The sequence below is a fragment of the Trichosurus vulpecula genome, chromosome 4 (genome assembly GCF_011100635.1).
Source record: "Trichosurus vulpecula isolate mTriVul1 chromosome 4, mTriVul1.pri, whole genome shotgun sequence".
Taxonomy (NCBI): domain Eukaryota; kingdom Metazoa; phylum Chordata; class Mammalia; order Diprotodontia; family Phalangeridae; genus Trichosurus; species Trichosurus vulpecula.
In genome coordinates, this window is record NC_050576.1 from 161,523,860 (window position 1) to 161,544,000 (window position 20,141).

The 20,141-nt window shown below is 39.3% G+C and overlaps 1 protein-coding gene and 1 non-coding gene across 3 annotated transcripts; both read left to right on the forward strand.

Annotated features, from left to right (window-relative positions):
• Positions 1-1,166: 1,166 nt before the first annotated feature.
• On the forward strand, positions 1,167-19,771 carry KHDC4 (KH domain containing 4, pre-mRNA splicing factor). 2 transcript variants are annotated; one of them, XM_036755015.1, is made up of 14 exons: positions 1,167-1,300; positions 2,654-2,870; positions 5,439-5,567; positions 6,096-6,175; positions 7,951-8,003; positions 8,279-8,442; positions 9,972-10,183; positions 11,257-11,317; positions 12,497-12,554; positions 12,814-13,067; positions 15,551-15,712; positions 16,624-16,736; positions 17,497-17,588; positions 18,414-19,771. In XM_036755015.1, the coding sequence occupies exons 1-14, from the start codon at positions 1,263-1,265 to the stop codon at positions 18,611-18,613; spliced, it is 1,833 nt and encodes a 610-aa protein (XP_036610910.1). In that variant the 5' UTR covers positions 1,167-1,262; the 3' UTR covers positions 18,614-19,771. The 2 variants fall into 2 exon arrangements, with proteins under 2 accessions (XP_036610910.1, XP_036610912.1); XM_036755017.1 differs by having other exon boundaries at positions 1,213-1,300; positions 16,652-16,736; positions 17,497-19,771.
• Positions 9,428-9,557, forward strand: LOC118849330. Its single transcript, XR_005010379.1, has one exon.
• Positions 19,772-20,141: the final 370 nt, after the last annotated feature.

Below are 20,141 nucleotides of genomic sequence, written 5' to 3' on the forward strand. Positions count from 1 at the left end.
TGCCTCCACGGACTCTATCCATTGTGATCTGGCAGGTTTATGGACAGACAGTTACGTTATTAACATTATTGCTTTGCATTGTTCAGCAAATATTTCATGATTAAGAGTTACAGTCATCTTGATTTGTTTAAAGAAGTATGTCTTACCCCATCTCCCCTTCCCCAGCAGGATTTCCTGAAGACTGAATTGTAGCAGCATAGCCACCTTTTGGGGAAACACCCCTTATGTGCCATAATGGGTGCAGCCGTAAGCCAGGAAGAAAGGAAGTGAAGGAAATTGGGGGAGGGTTTCCCTAACTGCAACACATATACACATGAATGGAGTCTATGCCTTCAATGGAATGTAAGCATCATGACAACAGAAACACTGTAATATTTACAACTTGTATCTCTTCCAGGCAGGAGCACAGTAGGGTTTTTTGTGAGTTTTTTTTTTTTTAAAAACACAACAGGCTCTTAGTAAACGCTGAAATGGGTAAATAGGAGGAATTAACTGACAAGAATACAATTTTCTCTCCTTGTTTTCCTTATTTTCTTAATGCTCTTGTTTTCATATCTGAATACATGTACAAAATACAAAATAATTGAAATAAACGGGCAAGTCATTTAACGCCTGCTTGCCTTCCACTGGAAAAGGAAATGGCAAACCATTACGATATTTTTGCCAAGAAAACCCCATGGACAACATGGTCCACTGGGTCACAAAGACTGGGACGGGGCTGAATAACAACAAACTAAGTTAAAATAAAACTTTAAAGCATTTTTACAAATTTGCTGAACTATTGGAAAAACTGAAGTATGTAATCCCCCCTTCCTCATTGCTACCCAGGCATAACACTTCGATCAGGATTCGCTATACAGAAAACTCTTGAAGCGGATGGCCCAACTATACTTCTGACGCATGCGTATCTAATCCCTGCCCACCACCTAGCTCGCTCACGTGCCCACAGCAAAGACGGTCACAGAGGCCACGCCCACCGGTGAAAAGCAATTCGGCTTCCGTCCTCTCGAAGGCAGCCCGTGGTGGAGGTGGGGGGGGGGACCGGAAGGACACACTGCGCATGCCTCAAGTGAATAGTCGGCTCCCGCCATCCCTGCACCTTCTTCCGCTCCACGTCCAATCCTTGTAGACGCTGACACCGGAACCGCCCCGCCTCGCGACCGGAAAGGACTGTGCGCGAAGGCGTTGGGGGCGGAAGTGACGGGAGGGGTGTTAGTGGTGTGGGGTGGTAGTTGGCGGGTGGTTGAGCTGATCCTGTCGCCATGTCCGCGGGGAGTGCGGCGCATCCCGGGGGTGGCGGGTGAGGCCTGGAGGGTGAAGGAGGTGGTGGGCGGGAATGGGAAGGGATGAGGAGAGGCCGAGGGGCCAGGGTAGCGAGAGGGAGGAGGTGAGGTGAGGCTTGGCCCGGGGAGCGGAGGTGGAAGGGAACATGAGGAAGGGGAGTGAGGGAGGAGGGGGGGGGTCACTGAGAAGGGGCGGAGGGGAGGCTGAGGAGAGTGGGACAAAGCGGGAGGAGGAGCTTTGGGGAGGTCGCTGGGGGTTGGGGAGCCCGAGGCGAGGGAGGCCGGACGACCAATCGGGGAAAGAGGCGGGGCTGACCGAGAGGGGAAGGTGACAGGGCTGCTGGGGCGGGGGCAATTAAAGGGGCTCAGAAGGAAGGGTAGACGGAATGGAGTTGCACATAGATAGAAGCTAAATAAGTTTACCGAATTTGTCATTGAAATTTGGGGAGTAACAGTAGGTAATGTGTTAGAACATATATTAGTCCAAGAACAGCGGACTTAAAAGTTACTGCATTTAGAACTGGAAGAGAGCTTAAGAATCATCTCTTTCCTTCTATCCATTACATTATCTTAGGGATGAGAAGAGAAATGACTTGGTGAAGGTCAAAAGCTAACAGTAGCAAAACCTACTTTTAACCTAGGTCTTGAAGACTACAAATCCTTTGCTACGTCTACAGCTTCACAGAGGGCCTCAGTTTGTTTGGCAGCTTAGTGGGACACAACTCTGATTCCTTGAGCTTTAATTTCAAGTGACAGGCTGAATAACAACATGCGATGCTTCTTTGTTACTTACTAGTTATGAGGGAAGTGCAAAGCAGGTTGTGCAACTATAGAGCATGGGGTGGCACAAACCTGGAGCCTCTGTAGCTTAGGAGGCTGAAGCTGGTGGATAACTTGAGTTCTTGGTAGCAGTAGGGCTGAAACCAAATGGGTGTCTGAACTAAATCAGGTACTAATATATCGAGCCCCCTAAAGTGCAGGGCCTCCAGGCCCCCTAAGGAGGGGCTAACTGATAGAAGTAGGGAAAAAATTGGGAGTATAGGGTATAGCTTACTTATAGATCAGTATTGGGGTCAGCTAGTTGAATGGCTCCTGCACTTCCAGCCTGGGTGAAAGGAGACCCAGTCTCAAATACACACATATACATACATATATACTATATATAGACACATACATATATATACGTATGTGTGTATATATGTGTGTGTGTGTGTGTGTGTGTATATATATATGAAAATAGGGATTGAAGTATTAAAGTAGGGCAAATTATCTTGAGGAGATAAAGAAAGAATAATGAGTTGAAATTGTAGAGGTAAAGGAAGGGCAGCTAGGGCTTTCAGAGGGTTGACATTTTTATCTCATTCCTTAAGGCGCCGAAGTAAATGGGACCAGCCAGCACCAGCCCCACTTCTCTTCCTCCCACCTGCTGCCCCTGGTGGAGAGATTCCCAACAGTGGGGGGAGTCCTGGGGGATCAGCAGCTGCTCCCTCAGGAGCCTTAGATGCAGCAGCTGCTGTGGCAGCCAAAATCAACGCTATGCTGATGGCTAAAGGAAAGCTCAAACCAACCCAAAATGCTGTTGAGAAGGTATTTCAAGAGTAGGCTCACCTTTTGATGTTCTCTTTTTAGAGGGATATCATAGGTGATTATTTATTGGACCAGTTTTCTCTAACACTAAATTAGAGGTCAAATAGTTCATTTTAAAATAAATTAATATGTTTTAAGATTCATACATTTAGCTAATTTCTGAATGAAAGTAATTTTTTTAGTGTTGCATGAGCCTAAAAGTTTAATAGACTAATTTTCTTAATGACTACCTTAAAATTTAATAACTGAAGAGTGTGTGTGTGTGTGTGTGTGTGTGTGTGTAATATGTTGGGTACTCTACGTTTTTTGCTTAATATTATGTGGAATTGTAGAATCTTCAAAAGAGAGTCAAAGATTATTAAGTTCACACTTTCACTCTTTGAAGCAATCCCTAATTTTCTGTAGCATTCTTAAGAGCCATCCAGCCTATGCTTCAGTGTGACAGAACTTAATACTGCCCGAGGAAGCTCTCTAATTGTTAGGATATCTTTCTCCTAGTTATTTCTACCTATTGTCAATACTGGTGGTAATGAACAATTGTTTGGGAAAAGTATCTCCTCATAGCTGTACCAGGCAGGCCACAAGGATTAATAAGTGCTTACTATCTGCCAGGTACTGTGCAGAGCCACAAGCAAAAAGAAAATAATACTTGCCCTAAAGGAGTCCATCTTCTAATTGGGGGAAGGTCACACACAAAAGGGAGCTAAAAAGAATTAGGAAAGCATGTGACTTAATGGTGGTAAAGTCCAGAGAGTCGAAAGCAGATCCTGGAAAGGAATGGAGGATGTCTGGCCTGGTCCCTGGAAGAACGCATCTTTGGGAGAAGGGGGAGCAGAGGAATGCTCCAGAGTGAGAAGGCAGTTGAATCATGATAGCAAAGTCTAGAGAGTTAGAAGCTCCATATTATTAGAATCAGAATGACTACTTGAACATTCAGTTTCTGTGAAGTTAATGGGAATTTCCAGCCAAGTAGAAGTAAATTATTTTTTCCTGGAGTATTTCAGCATGTGTATGCTTTTAATTAGTATTATAAACAATTGTCCATTTCTTGTGATAGTGGTAGGGGCAAAGAACTAAATGCATACTGATGCAGGATAATCCTGGAAGTAAATGTTGACTCCCTGGGCCCCACATTTTTCCATGGATATATGTTTCTGAAATTATAACAGCTGACTTAGAAAATGTGACTATATAGTGCTGTATCCACATTTTTGCCTTACACAGAAATTTTGTAGACTGTACCTGTTGTACAAATTAGTGTCAAACCACAAACCTGCTGAACATTGGAGGCAGGCATCCAGAAGTGTGAAAAAGGTACTCCAAGATTAAAAAGTCATGCCAAACATGTATAACCTCTATCAAATTGCTTGCTGTGGGGGGGTGAGGAGGGGATAGAGGGAGAGAATTTGGAGCTCAAAATTTTTAAAAAAGAATGCGAAAAATTGTTTTTACATGTACTTGTGAAAAAGATTTCTTTTTAGAATGTCATGGCATATAATTAAAAACCAATAGTACTATCAGTTTTGAGAACAATGAACTAGGGTTTTTTACTTTACATAGTTTTTACTGCATGCTATGTGCATCATTAAGGTTGCTGAAAGGATGAATAATCTAAGGTTTTTGGGGTGTTGATAAGCTAGACAGATTTGAGGTTCTGTGGCTTTGGGATGTGGGATAAAGGTCTGGTCTGAGGAATGTCATGCAGTGGATTCTCCCATTTTACTGCATGCTTATTACTCGTCTGCATTAGGCTACAAACCATCATAATTCAGTCCTCTCACGTTCTCTTTGGTGGGTAATTAATGGCACGTTTCTACAGTTTTGTGTAGTAACATCCATACAGACATCCTAAGATTAAAAACAATTTGGCAGGGAACTCAGAATGATGTCTTGCCCTCCTTTGGTTTTCTATAGGAAGCATGGTATAATATAAAAACCATGTCAAGAGATCAAAGTTCTAGTCACTGCTTTGCCACAAATAATTTATATAGTTACTTAAGGTAAATAAATCACTTTACATATATCTTCACACCCTTTTAAGGTAGTAGATACAACAACTATATACATTTTTTAATAATAGATAAGGAAAACGTGGCCTACAGAGGCCAAGTGACATGCCCATGGTTACATAGCTATGTCAGGCAGAGTCTGCTATATCCTATTCTGGAACTTTTTACACTATATTTAATTAACCATTTTACCTTGAGCCAATTACTTCATATTACTGGCCTTCTGTTTCCCTGTCTGTGAAATAAAGGGGTTAGACTAGATGATGTCCAAGGTCCCTTTTATGTCTTAATAATCCATTTTTCTACTTTGTTCAAGGAAGACTCATATGTATGGACAAACTCTGAGGGCAGCAACTGTTTTTTTCTTTATATCCCCATTGCTTTGTAACATAGTAGGTGCTTAATAAATATGTGGTCACTTAATTGAATGAGATGGCTTAGGGAGATGGACAAATAGGAAAAAGGTTTGGGAGACATGAGAGAGGCCAGTGAATATTTATCAACTTACTGATTTTATTATTCTATCTGCTTTTGTTCTGATTTTGTTCTCTGTTTGTAGCTTCAGGTCCCAGGCAAAGGCCTGGTCAGCAGTAAAAGCAAAGATGACCTGGTGGTAGCTGAAGTGGAAATCAATGATGTCCCCCTTACATGCAGGAACTTATTGACACGAGGACAGACTCAGGATGAGGTATGTATGGAATTGATATCTGCTTTTAGAATGGTAGTATATAGAGGCATTTTAGAAAAGATTTTTAAAACACATGAAAAGATCTAGATATTTGCTGTCTAGATAAGGGATTATTATTCTGGTCTCCAAAGTCAAGACTCAGTTTTATGTTAAGAAAAATATACATTTGAAGTTTAGAACTCAACAGCATTGTGAGAATGCAAGAGGTAATGAAGTCAGGGAAATGGAACTTTTTAAAGCAGGGAGAGACCCTATTTGCAATTTGACATTTTGCCAGGGTGGCGCTTTAAGGTAGTAATTATGGGCTCTTTGGCTCCTGATGTTGATCCACATACAAGTGAAGCATCTAAATAATGGAGACACAGTGAAATGTCAACTTTGCAGAATTAAAACATGAAGCTATAGTTTATTCATTCATAACTGTCAACTTTGTCTTGGTTTCCTGGCTCTTGGGAAAACATGCAGTTTGCAGCCTCTGTTATTAATGAACATGCCATTTTGTTTATTGTGCTTCTTTGCTCTTTTTAGATCAGCCGCCTGAGTGGGGCTGCAGTCTCCACTAGAGGGAGGTTCATGACAGCTGAGGAGAAAGCCAAAGTGGGACCCGGGTACAGATTAATATTTTCTTCCTTGGTTCAGGGTGTGAGAGTGGGAGTCACCAACTGATAATTGTTCTTTGGGTCTGCTGGGTCCATTTTATTGGGATACTTTAAAGATGTTCTTACTTCTTAATTAGGAGCTTGTTATAATGACTGCTTAAAAAGCCCATTTGGGCATTCCAAGGTGTTGTGTAACATTTGCGTCCTGGGTATCTCAGGTAGGATTTATGCAATGTAGTTGGTTATTGACTGTTTGCATGTCGGGTATTAAAATTTTAATCCCACATGGTCTTCTACCTGCTACTTAATTGTACTTGACTTTTCCTTTTCCAGCTGTCAGTTGATTTGGCCTTGGGGATTTGCAAACATTTAAAAATATTGGCCTGGACAAAACACAATTAGGAGATAAAATTTGAAATAAAAACAAAAATCTCTTACAAATAAAGATGGTTCTTGGTGTACTTGTTAATATTGGGTTTATTTTATTATTAATTATCCACATCACTGCCAACTTTTATCATGGTTAAACTAAAGTTAATTTTAGTTTTGAGACCCACAGTCTTATTTGACTTACTAATATGTGATTGCCACACAATCTATTCTTTCATATTTTGGTTAGCACATAGTACTAATGAAGTCACAGCTACAGTGCACCCCTATTGCCAAGTAGATGTAGTAAATTCATGCTTGGTTAGCAGTAGATTTTAAATGAAATGTGGATGGATGTTGGAAAAGCACAACTCACATGCCTTATTAAGTCAGGAGTATTACAGCTTCATAATAGGGCCTTACATAGCTTTTTTCCCCCTCAGTCACTTTTCTTAAGCATTTTGGAGATTGGCTAGGTTACTGGAAGCCTTCGTTGATTGGACCATTTGTAGAAACATGCTTTGTACTGTTGATTTTGATAGTGATGGTGAATAATCCATTTCTTTGATTATGTTCTTAGTGTATAATGTTGCGATTCTTCTGTCTTTTATGTCCCTATTGAGCAGAGGGGTTCTAATGTACTAGAATAGCATTTCAAGGAAGCATCTAGTTAGTGCTTTGCCTAGCTCTCCCTAAAAATAAGCACCAAAATCAGTTTCTTTCACTGTTGTCATTCCTTGGAATTGTCAAACTTTTTTTAGGACTTTTTTTTTTAACCTACATATGAAGCAAAGCAAAATTGAAGAGATTTTTTAAGTTGAAGAGAATTTTTTAAAAAATGAATGGAAATTAGGGGCAGCTGAGTAGCACTGTGGGTGGGGCACCAGCCCTAGAGTCAGAAGAACCTGAGTTCAAATCCAGCCTCAGACACTTACTAGCTGTGTGACCCTGGGAAAGTCACTTAATCCCTATTGCCTTCTTTCCCCACCCCACCCCCACCCCCACACCCCGAAAAAAAAACTAACAAATCTTTCACCAGATGGTTCAGGTTAGAACTTGTCTGGCATTTTAGTGCACTGTCCTTAGGAACTGTCCTGCAAATACCACTGTAGTCAGCATTTGTGAAATATATGGTTTAAGTCTTAAACTCTTACCATCAGGGACTAATGTAAAGGAGAGGGACTAAACTTAGATATGTTTTTGAAAATTAATACTTAAAATATAAACTTAGATCCATAGAATGTTCTTTCTTAATTTGTTCATTCTTTTGCATCCAGAAGTAGAAGTAAATTGCCTACCTTTGACACCTGCATTCGTGTTTAATTTTTTCATTTGGAATTTGAAACACGTCTAAAATTAGAAAATTGACATATGTTCCTTTTAGTTTAAAAGATCTGCTTTATGTTCACTTCCAGGGACCGTCCATTATATCTTCATGTTCAGGGCCAGACACGGGAGTTAGTAGACAGTAAGTAATGGTTTTGCTTTACATTCAGTATAGCAGCTACTTATTGTACTCTATTTGAAGTACAAGTTGACTTTTTGGGGCTGTGTAATGAGGAAATAAATTGACCAATTTCATCTTCTATTCACCTTCCAAATATGTAAATGCTTGGAGAAAGCCACAGATTTGGACAATGCATAAGATGGATTATCTATTCCTTGGGTTGTTGAGAGTTGGGCCTAATTTATTTTGGGGCACTAATCAATTCATTAGGAGATTTACTTTCTATGCCCTCTTAGGAGCTGTGAACCGAATCAAAGAAATCATCACTAATGGGGTTGTGAAGGCTGCCACAGGGACTAGTCCAACTTTCAATGGAGCAACAGTCACTGTCTATCACCAGCCTGCTCCTGTTGCCCAACTGTCACCAGCTATTGGTCAGAAGCCTCCATTCCAGTCAGGGGTAGGTAATGTACTTTGACCATCTTTAGGCCAGCAGCACAGTGTCTTGAATATTGCAGGTATACAAATATTTGAGTTTAATTTCAAAGTATTTTTGTTTAAAAGTTGAGATCCCCAACAGCTAAGTGGATTGGGAGGTGAGATGGGGACGGATGAGAGTTTTCAAAAGAAGGATTGCAGGCAACTACATATCAACAACTATATGAAAAAATCGTTCCAAACAATAGTAAGAGAAACGCACTTTGAAACAATTCTGAAGTTTCACGTTACAGCAAATTAGGAAAGATGTCAAAAGAACAAAACACTCAATGTTGTACGGTCTGTGGGAAGACAGATATAAAAATGTACTGTTAGTGGAACTTTGAACTAGTACAGCCATTCGATCTACGAAGTAATTTTGAGTTGTGAGAAGTTTTTAACTATTAACCCTCAACCCAGGAATTCTACTACTGATTATACACCTCAAAGAAGCTGGATAACAGAAACAAAGTAGGTACCCATCATTGGGAAATGGCTCAACAAGTTTTGACACATTAATGTAATAAACTATTGCATGAAATATTGAGTATGAGGAATTCAGAGAAATAAGGGAAAATTTGTATGAACTGATACAGAATGACTACAATAGTATGAATAAAAAAACCACAAAAAACAGTTAAATTCTGACTAATTCTAATGACTAGTCTCAGAAAACTGATTATGAAGCATGTATTTTTAGAGATATGAGGGCTGTAGATGTGGAATGCCATATGTAGTGTCTCCTGCTTCTGTCTGTTGGTCTTGCTTAAATGTTTTTCTTGTTGCAGGGGTTCAAAGGGAGTGGGATTTTAGGAGAAATGATTTTGTTTTTACACCACAGTAATCAGTATATTTTTTAAAGGTACTTTATGCCTTCACTTGAGATTTAAAAAAGAAAAGGTGAGGTTAAGGAATCATTCTTCACATGTATGATTAGCTGATTTGGATTAGTTCTGAACTTGGTAACCACTGGAGGACTAAGAAGGCTGAGTCTGATGAAGCTAGACTCTGCTGATACAATCCTCCTACAAAAAAAGGGTTGGAGAGAGCAGTCCCACTTGGAGAATAGTAGAGGGCTGACTGTACTACCCAACATTATATTCTGTCTCTTCATAGGAAGGGGCTATCTATAATAATTTCATATGTACATCATACGTGTTATTATGAAGGGATGAAGGAAGCCATCCCTCTGAGCAGTGCTCCCTGCTGACCTTTTAAGTGTTTCTCTGTTTGGCAAGGATCCCTTGCTAGATTCCTTGGTATTCAGTGTAAAGTACATGGTAGGCAATGGTGAGTAACATGGTGGGGTTTGATATAAATCAGAAACTTTGTAAAGTATTTGTATTGTGGGTGAGGACCCAGTACATGGGGATTTTGAAAGGCATAATGAATGTCTTACGTAGTGTTTATCATTGAGAGAATTAAGTATATCTATTGTACGTGTTTTCTCAAAGAATAAGATTTACCTGTGTGTTCTTTTTGGACTGAGATGTGATTCTATTCTGTCTACAGCTGCATTATGTTCAAGACAAATTATTTGTGGGTCTGGAACATGCTGTGCCCACATTTAATGTCAAGGAAAAGGTAGAAGGTCCCAGCTGCTCATACTTGCAACATATTCAAATTGAAACTGGCGCCAAAGTCTTCCTACGAGGCAAAGGCTCAGGCTGCATAGAGCCGGCTTCAGGCCGTGAAGCTTTTGAACCAATGTATATTTATATTAGGTAAGTTGGATAGGGTTAGGGAGGGTTGAGAAGGTGGGAGTAGATCCTTAGCTATTGCTCAGAGCATTTATGGAATGATGCAGACTGAGCAAAAGAAAATAGGCCTAAATTATTCAATATTTAGCTAAAACACTAAAAATAATCCTTAGACATAATGTCTTGAATATGATTAAAGGAAGTTTTAGAATCTTCTCTGGAAGCCTTTAAGCCCAAGGGTTGTCTTGCTTTTTCTGAGTTAGTCTCAGTGCAATTCTGCTTTTAGGAGCTAGAGAGATGTTATATTGGAAAAATGTTCTATTTACTATCAGATGATCTGAGTTCCAGTCACAGCCCTGATAATTTCTAGCTGTGTTGGCAGGGGACTGGTCACTTAACCTCTCTATGCCTCATGAAACCTCATTTATAAAATTATAATAATAATAATGATTAAAACTTGTAAAGCTTAATAGGATGGTAAGAAAGTGGTTTGTAAACTGTTGAACTTCATAGACATGTAAACTTCATAACACCCTTTCCAATTCCCATGTTCAGTTTTGCAATTTGTAATTCTGAAACAAAGTTTTCATAATCTGGTATCTGTTAACTTTTTAAAAAATATTTTCATAACTGCTTTAATATGCATTTAAAAGCATATGACATGGGATCTGTAGGCTTCATCCAATTGCCAAAGGGATCCATGACTCAAAAAAAGATTAAGAACACCTGCTGTAAAAGAAATGACATGATACTCTTAATTATAACAAGTTCTTTTTGAACCTGTGATTATTTTTATTATTTTCTTTGAAAATTGGATGAGCCTAGCATGTATTTTTTCCCCTTAATTTGGCTATATGGGATCTGTGGGAGGGGGCCTCTGTGTAAGGAAAGGTAGTAAAAAATGTTTATGGCCACAATACTGAACATACTCCAAATACCTAAGGGCATGTTTCTATGTTACATTATTCTCAGGCCTAGAATTTGAGCTACCATGAGAATTTGGATTAGATCATGGAAAGTAGACTGGAAATCAAAGCAGTGTGCTGGATTATTTGTTTTTCTTCCCCACTGAATTCCTTGCTCTTGTTTCTTTTCAGTCATCCCAAACCAGAAGGCCTTGCTGCTGCCAAGAAGCTCTGTGAGAATCTCCTACAAACAGTGAGTTGTATTGTCTTACCACTTTTGCAAAAGCGGTTTTTGCTGCCTTTGGGGCTTGACGTGGCTGCATTTCTCACCCTGCCACCTGGACACACTTCGGAGAGGCCAGAATCACCAAGGTCTGGGTTGCAGGTTACATGCCTAGTCTCGCCTTTCCTTTTGGATTTTGGAAGGCACCACTGCATTAGTTTGATCATCTTTTATCCATTTTGTGGGGCTTCTTTGTTGCTTGTTTTTAACCCTAGATAGCCTGTACTCTCTTACTGCCTAGATGATGTGGGAGTTCAGAAGTACAAATGTGAATATTTGTCAAAGCCAAACTAGGTAGATCTTAGGGTACAGTCTAAATAAAACCAGTGACTGTGGAGCTAGTTGCTGCTTGGATGAGCCATTCTGTTAATGTGTTCAATCAGGAAGGTAGTGTGGGTGATCAAAGTTAATTATGTAGCTGTTTCTTGAGAGTCTGTAAGGCTGAGACTGAGATGAAATTGAGCCTCAGTCTTGGGGTTTGTGGTTGGCCCTCAATGGGGCAGTGGCACTCACACTAAGGGATGAGTGGGGGCAAAAAAAATGGTTGACATTTATGATGAAAAAATCAAGGAATGTTGATTATTGTGTTCACATTAGCAACTTTGAAATTCCTGATTGCTGTCTGGTGGAGCATATGAATGTTAGGTAGAATGTTACCTGTGTAGATTGGAGGACATGTGTTTTAGGCCAAGATAAAGAAGTCCATTGCTTCATAAGCTTCTCTTTAGTCTTCTAGGCCCCGACCTCTGCGAAATAGCTGAGCCCTCCTGTATGTTTTCTCTCCTAGTTAGAGTGTTAAGTTCCTTGCTTTTTCTGTTTGTATCCCAAGTGCATAGCTCGGTTCTTGGCAGATGGTAAATATTTAATAAATGCCTTTTCATTCATCCTGTCGAAATTTAGATTAGAGCCCCATGTGAAAATATTAAATTTAGTTAATGTTTATCATGTCATTTGAAAATTAATTTTCACAGCAGCTACAAAATTCCCAGGTTCTCTTTGAGAATTAGAAGCTCTAGAATTGCTTACATAGGCCTTGGCCTGAAAGAAGTGCCTTCACCAGACCTACCAGAAATTCCAGGAAGCTTTTGCTAGTTAATTAACTGAATCCAGACATACTCACTTATCAGTTTGTTCTTTTGCCTTTCTCAGGTTCATGCGGAATACTCTAGATTTGTGAATCAGATTAACACTGCCGTTCCTTTACCAGGTATGTAGGCTTCGATTTACTGTTTTAGGATTGTGAATCAATTTATTGTAAGCAATGCATATATATGGGTCATGGAAACCGAGGCTAGGCTTAGAGTGCCCTTAACTCCCAAGTAACATTACCTCACACTTACTTGTAATTTGGAAAAACATTTTGCTTCATTTTTTTTTCCTTTCCTGTTAGGTAATAAGTGTAACTCAACTTGATCGTCTCCTGCTGCTGCAGCTGATAATAAACACTTTTTTTCTTCCCCCCTCAGGCTATACACAACCCTCTGCTATAAATAGTGTCCCTCCTCAACCACCATATTATCCATCCAATGGCTATCAGTCTGGTTACCCTGTTGTTCCCCCTCCTCAGCAGCCAGTTCAGCCTCCCTATGGAGTACCAGGCATAGTGCCACCAGCTGTTTCATTGGCACCTGGAGTCTTGCCAACGTTACCTACTGGAGTCCCACCTGTGCCAACACAATACCCGATTTCACAAGTGCAGCCTCCAGCTAGCACTGGACAGGTAAGATGCTAAAGGGCATATGAGTTGGCATGCTTTGGGGTGGGGTAGGGAACATAAAGGTTAAGGAAAGAATAACCTATTTTACTCATTGAAAAAGAAAACCTGTAACATAAAGACATCAGATATCTTCATCCTGCACCCTCTGCCACTAAATCACTTTGTCACTCTAAAAAGCAAAAAAAAACACCTCTCCAAACATCTACTGTATCCTTAAATTAGGAGAAGGTCCACAAGGTGAAAGGGCCAGTTCTTCTCATCCCATTCCTACCATGAAAAGCTGTTTTTTTCTCTGGACATTTTTATAACCTCCCCAAACAGTGCCATATTCAGGTTTATAAAGTTAAGAACAAGAGATCTTAGCCACAGCTTTAGAGTTGGAAAGGACTATAGTGGCCATCTAGTTTGAACCCCAAAGAGTGTATCTACTACAACAAGGGGGCATTCTGGTCTTTGCTGGAAACCTCTAGTGAGGAGTAACCTACTGTGTCTCAAAACAGTATATTCATTACTTTTGAATAACTCTTAATTGTCAGTAATTTTCTCCTTATGTATGTAAAGCCAGAATTTGCCTTGGCAACCTGTCCATTGCTCTCAGTTTGTTTGTTTGGTTTTGTTGGTTTTTTTTGTTTGTTTTGTGTTTTGTTTTTTTTTGTGGTCAAGCAGAGTAAGTCTCATTCTTGTTCCATCTAATAGTCCTTCGGGTAGTTGGAAGATAGCTCTTATGTCCCCCACAAATCTTCTCTGATACATGTTAAACATTCCCTGTTTCTCCAACTGATTCTATGTTTTGGACTCAGGCTCTTGACTGTTCTGGTTGGCTTCCTCTGGATGTTTTCCAACTTATCAGTGTTCTTCCTAAACTCTTATCCCCAGAACTGAACATAATACTACAGGTCTGATCTAACCAGAACAGAGTAAATAGGATGAACACCACTTTCTTTCTGAAAATGCCACCTCTCTGAATGCAGCCTAAGATTGCATTAACTTTCTTAGTTGATATAATCACACTATTGACTCACTGAGTTTGCAATCTCTTTAGCTCCCCCTCTGATCTATTTCTGACAAACTGCTATCTAGCCATACCTCTTCCATCTTGCACTTGTGAAGTTTATTCTTTGAACCCAAGTGTAAGACTTGACACATCCCTATCACATGCCATCTTATTTTATTAGGCCAAATATTCTAACCTGTTAAGATACTTTTGAATTCTAACTTTCTTTTTTGGGTGAAAGTCAAGTCAACAAACATTTTTTAACCTCCTACTGTGTTCCAGGCACTATGCTAAATCGTAGAGATAAAAAGAAAGGCAAATCTAAAAAAATAAAAACAATAATCCTTCTGCTGAAGGAGCTCACAGTCTAATGGGGGAGATAATACACAAGCAAGATGGAGATAGAGAGGTAATCTTAAAAGAGAAGGCACTGACATTAAGGGAGATCAGCAAAGGTTTCTTGAAAGATGATCAGATTTTAGCTGGTACCTGAATGATTCAATGCATTATCTATCCCTTCCAGTTTTATGTTATCTGCAGATTGATAGGCATATTATCTACAACTTTATGTCATCAACAAAAAATATCAGCAGCACTTGGCAAAACAGATTTGTGACTTACTCCATTGGAAAACTACTACCTTCTAAGTTGACATTGAACATTAGTGATTGCTCTTTGAGTCCAGTCATTCAGTTGGTTTTGAATCTGCCAGACTATATTATCAGCTAGCTCCTTTCCACAAGATTGACTTAAGAGATTTATGAAATGCTATGCTTCTGTTACTGAAATGTATAACCAAATGTTAAAGAAATTCCCCTAGACTTTTAAAGTAAAGAGTAGATGGTAATCTTTCTGCAATAGATTAGGTACCATCCTTAATTTTTAAGATTGTATAAAGTTTCATTGTATTTATTTTCCAATGCAGGTTTTAAATTCTACTTTTTATATAAAGACAACTTTGATCCAGATTCTTTGTACCAATAATAGCGTCTTAAAATAGTAGAAGAATACAGTGTCAGAAGAACTACTTTTTAGTGACTGGAAATAGGAAATGTAATTTTCTTTGCAGCACACATTGCCATTGGTTGTGGACTGAAAGAGCTATCATGCTTGATAAATGTCTTTAAATACAAATATTGTTTGAATCCCTCTGGACTGTTTTTGTTTATAGAGAATGGGTATGATTTTAATGAGTATGTTTGCCTTTTAATAAGAGCAGTAATGACACATTGCATTTGTAACAGGTCTTTTCTTCCCAGAAGTTCAAAGTCTTTGTTTAGATTATCTCCACATAGCCTTAGGAAGAAGGGAGGTAGATAATATTACTATATTTTGTTAATATTGCAGTAATTTTACTGGTGCCTAGGAGAAGATGAAAGTTTATAATCAGTGTATCTCATAAAAGTACATTATTCTCTCTGTTTACCTTTTTACAAGTTTCGTATTCTCATTTTCTCTCATTTTCCCCTTCTTGGTTTGTTCTGGCCCCCAGAGTCCGATGAGTGGTCCTTTTCTTCCTGCTGCCCCTGTCAAAACTGCCTTGCCTACTAGTCCCCAGCCTCAGCCCCCACTCCCAGCCCAGCCCCAGGGGCAGAAGAGGCGGTTCACAGAGGAGCTACCAGATGAACGAGAATCTGGACTTCTGGGATACCAGGTCAAATAAAATATCCAGTCTTACTTTTCTCGGCAACTTACCTTCTTAACCTTACTCTCCCTCTAAAGAAACAGAAATCCAAATCTACGTCAGCAGTTCTCTTGATAATAATATTTGATATACCTGTAATATAGTTAAGCCATTTATGATTTTATTCTCGGGAAATTGATGTGCAACCCCAGGGCTGCCCTTTGTTTTTTAAGTCAAAAAGGGAACAGTGGTGTGTTTACCGAGCATCCCACCTGGAGAAAAAGACCCCTTTAACTTGAACCTGGAAGGAATTCAGTAGAAGCCTGTACTTCCCATCTAGGAAAAGAGGTTCTGTTGCTATAGAAAATTCTGGTTCTGGAAAATGATGATTCTTGTCTCACTGGAGGCATCACCAAGATCTAGTAGTCTACAAATTTGTGGAGGGTTTTTTGTTGTTGCACCTTGGCTTTCAATTCACTATTTTCCCCCAGATGCCAAATAGGAAAGCTGCCAGAAATGTTAACATGGAATATATTACCTAATTACTCTGGGGTACCCTTTCCCCCATTCAATAAAAGGGTCTTGATCACTTTCAAGACAAAAATCATGTTAAGTTTGGCCCATATTAATATAGTATGCAAAAATTAATAGCTTTTCCTGTTATGTGACTGGGCTTGTGCTGTTAAGTTGTGGCCGGTCTTGGAACAAGCAAGTCACATCACTTGAATCACTTAGTAAGGAACAACATTCTGTGTTTAAGGAAAAGAAGTTGAAATTCGTATTTGGAGGGTAGTTATTAGTTGGTCAGATCTCAAAGAACTATGTAGTTCAGACTAGTTACAGTTTACCTGAAAGATGGGGCACGTGACAGTTACATTAAGGAGCTAAACTAATACAGCAGTTGTAGATTTGCTAATGCCGCTGTATTTTTCTGCTCATAGCATGGACCCATTCATATGACTAATTTAGGTACAGGCTTCTCCAGTCAGAGTGAGATCGAGGCTGCAGGATCGAAGCCGGCAAGTTCCTCAGGCAAGGAGAGAGAGAGGGACAGGTAAGTTGGATGAATTGTTCAGTGGACAGTTAATATGACCTAAAAGATGATGTTTGAGTAATTGCTACAGGCATCAATTTTATGAGATTGAAATGAATACGAGTCAAACAAGCTTCTCTTTGGAGAACATTAATTTTCTTCTCTAGAGCCCATTTTAAGAAGTAGGTGCAATCAACTATAACTTTTTGAGGGCATGGTTATCCAGGCCTCTTACTTTATTTAGGCCTGCACAACATACGGCTGGAGAGCTGCTTGCAGCCTGCAAAAGGATTTCAGCCAGCCCATGGAAAATGGGTTGCCACTGTACCCTCTCCTGTTTGTCATGTGACCTGAGTCAAGCAACCATTGTCAGTCTGTCTCTAGTCTAACCTATCTGCGGCCAGAAGAACTTTAGCCTATTTTAATTTTGGCCCCTATCTTCCGCAGATTTGCTTTTACTTCTTGTTACCTGCATTTTGGCCAGTGCACTGAGAATGGTTAAGAACTGACTGAGGAGAAATATAATTCAGCCAAATTTGTTAACTTGTTAATAGCTCTGGAATTTTTTTGTTTTCTTTCTTTTTAAAAAATTTTGTGGATGGGAACTTAAAACTTATGGACAGAGTGAATTTAAGGGACTATTTGTAGATTTTTTTATTTTCTTCTCTTTACTTGCCTCCCGAATACTCAAGGATTGATTGGACTTGCTTTAGAATGAAGCCCTAAATGAACAATTGGTGCCTCTAGCTATGCTGGTTCTGAATCTCTTGTCTTTTAACAGGCAGTTGATGCCTCCACCAGCTTTCCCAGTGACTGGAATAAAAACTGAATCTGATGAAAGAAATGGGTCTGGGGCCTTATCAGGCAGCCATGGTGAGTATGGTGTAGGTGGGAGACTCTTTAGTCTGGGCTGTAGCTTTTAGCTTTCTTATCTGATGTTCACGTGGGTGATCCTGAATGATAAACTGCTTTTCTTTATGTTCAAACACATAACCTGTAGAAACCTAACCTTTTATCTTTTAACTAGTACGTCCAGGAAGATTTTAGAAAATATTGTCAGTTTACATGGCACATAGCATCAACTTCCACATTTAAAACCCACCAAAAAGGCTACTAATTGAATTTTTAAATTAAGTAGCAAATTTCAAAATTCAAAAGTAGCATTGCATGCTCTTTAGACACCAAGAGTTAACTTTCTCAGAACTAGTGAAGATAATGCTTAGGACCTTATAGATCTCACACTGAGCCATTGCTCAATCTGAGAATCTCCCCTCTCAACCCAGAATAGTTGCTCTGGACTGTAAAAGGTCCATAGGATGTGGTGCTTTTTCATACAGTGGCCTTATTAAAAATAAACAGAGGCAAATACATTTCTTTTATACTTAACTTCTTTCTTTTAACTCTTTAAAAAGGTGAAATGTCAGTCCTTAGAAACTCACTTGCTAACTTTCCTTTTTTTTCTTTTTTGTGTTTCTTTTTCTTTCTCTTTTCTTACATGGTTCTGGTGGATTCACATTTGCTGATGCTGGTGCTGTTTTCGTGTGATCTTCAACGGTTTTGGGTGACCATTGACCCTGTGACCTCAAAATGGTGTCCAACTAACCACTTACAATTAACATCTTTTTTTATTAACAATTTTATGGTATTATCTTTTTTCTTGGTGGGGATGGGGGTTGGGGTTGCATTTCTCTATTCTAGATTATCCAGCTAAGAAGATGAAAACCACGGAAAAGGGATTTGGGCTAGTAGCTTATGCTGGGGATTCATCTGATGAAGAGGAGGAGCATGGAGGCCATAAAAATGCAAGTACTTTCCCACAGGGCTGGAGTTTGGGATATCAATACCCTTCATCACAGCATCGAGCTAAACAACAAATGCCTTTCTGGATGGCCCCGTAGAAGACAACAAAGCAGATCTTTGATCATCAGTGACTCTTCTCTAGCAATAATGCATGTGTATCACATAACAGAACAGACTGTGGAGCTGGGGGAGCCATCTTTAACATTCCCAGAAGTTAGAGGTGCTGTGTCCCCTTTCAGAGGAGTTCCATTCTTTTAAAAATGTTATTATTTCTGCAGCAGCATACCATCCATTAAAAGATGTTTAGAATCACAGGCTTACTTCAGGGGAGAGAGGATGTCTTGAGAGAAGATGAAATGTGCTTGCTTGATAAAAGGAGCAAAGTGTTGCTTGTGGTCTGGCCCCCATGTTATTTACAAATATAAGACCCCAGCTCTGACATAGTACAAATACTATATGTATTTCCCTGCAGTCCATGGATGATTATAAGCAGTGGCAGCCAAAATCTTGGCATTAATGGGGACATAATTTTGAGATCTTACATTCTACCTTTTAATATTTAATTCTTCTGAGACCCTTTTCCATATTCCATTGTTGGATTACTTTTGTTTTGAGAAATGCTGTTTTCTCATTTGAGAATCTTGGATTTTACCAGTTCTTGGGTGGAAAGTGGAAATTACTTCCTCATCTTTATTGGGATTAGCTACATACCAGCACCTTCAGCATATTTATGTCTTAAGACAGTCATTGCAACCTTATTTCATCACTTTAAACTTTCCCTCTCTTCAGCTGGTCCAGGTGAAACTCCTTGACTATGAGCAGGTCAGAGCATCTGAAGTTATTCTCTTACTACTCTCAGTTTACCAGGTTCTTTTCCCAACTGCATAGCTTATCATCATGGAAATTGTATGTCTCCACAGAACTGGTTGCAGCTGTAGTAGAGAGACTTGACTGCTCTGACTAGGCTGGTGAATCATTTAGAATGACTGAAATTGCAGCTAGTTCCTTTTTTCTTGGCATTACAAAGGTCTTGCCAAAAGAACTTTTTTTGTATTGAGAATATTGATATGTGAATCCACTGAGAACGTCGGTGCTGGCCTGCAGAGCAGGAGTTAGTGTTTGAGATACTGGGACTGTCGTTTTTTGCACACTTGAACACTTTGCAGGCTGGCTTTGTATAAAATTTCTCTGGTTTCCTATATGTTGTAAATATTTAGAACCATAATTTCATTATAAATAAATATAAATATTCTGCATTCTGTTTCTCTTTCCTTGGTGCATCGTATTTTACGTTCTCTAGCACAGAAAACTTGTCATATGCTAGTGGATGATTATCCTGAGTGTTAAGTGCTGGCAAATACCATTTTTGTGATTTCACAAAAATAAAGCTGTCAGAGGAGGGAATTGTGTAAGTGTAATAACCTTACCACCAGTTTATAGTGGAATATTAATGACTGACATTCTTGCAAAATCAGGCTGATTGGTATAATGTTATACAGATAAGCTAATATTGTTTATACATATATATGCAGTTAACCAGGTTTTGGATCAGGTTTAAAGAAAAATAACCATTTTGGGGATGGTTAGGGCCTAAGTAAAAGGGGAAGAAGGAAGATGTTTTCCCAT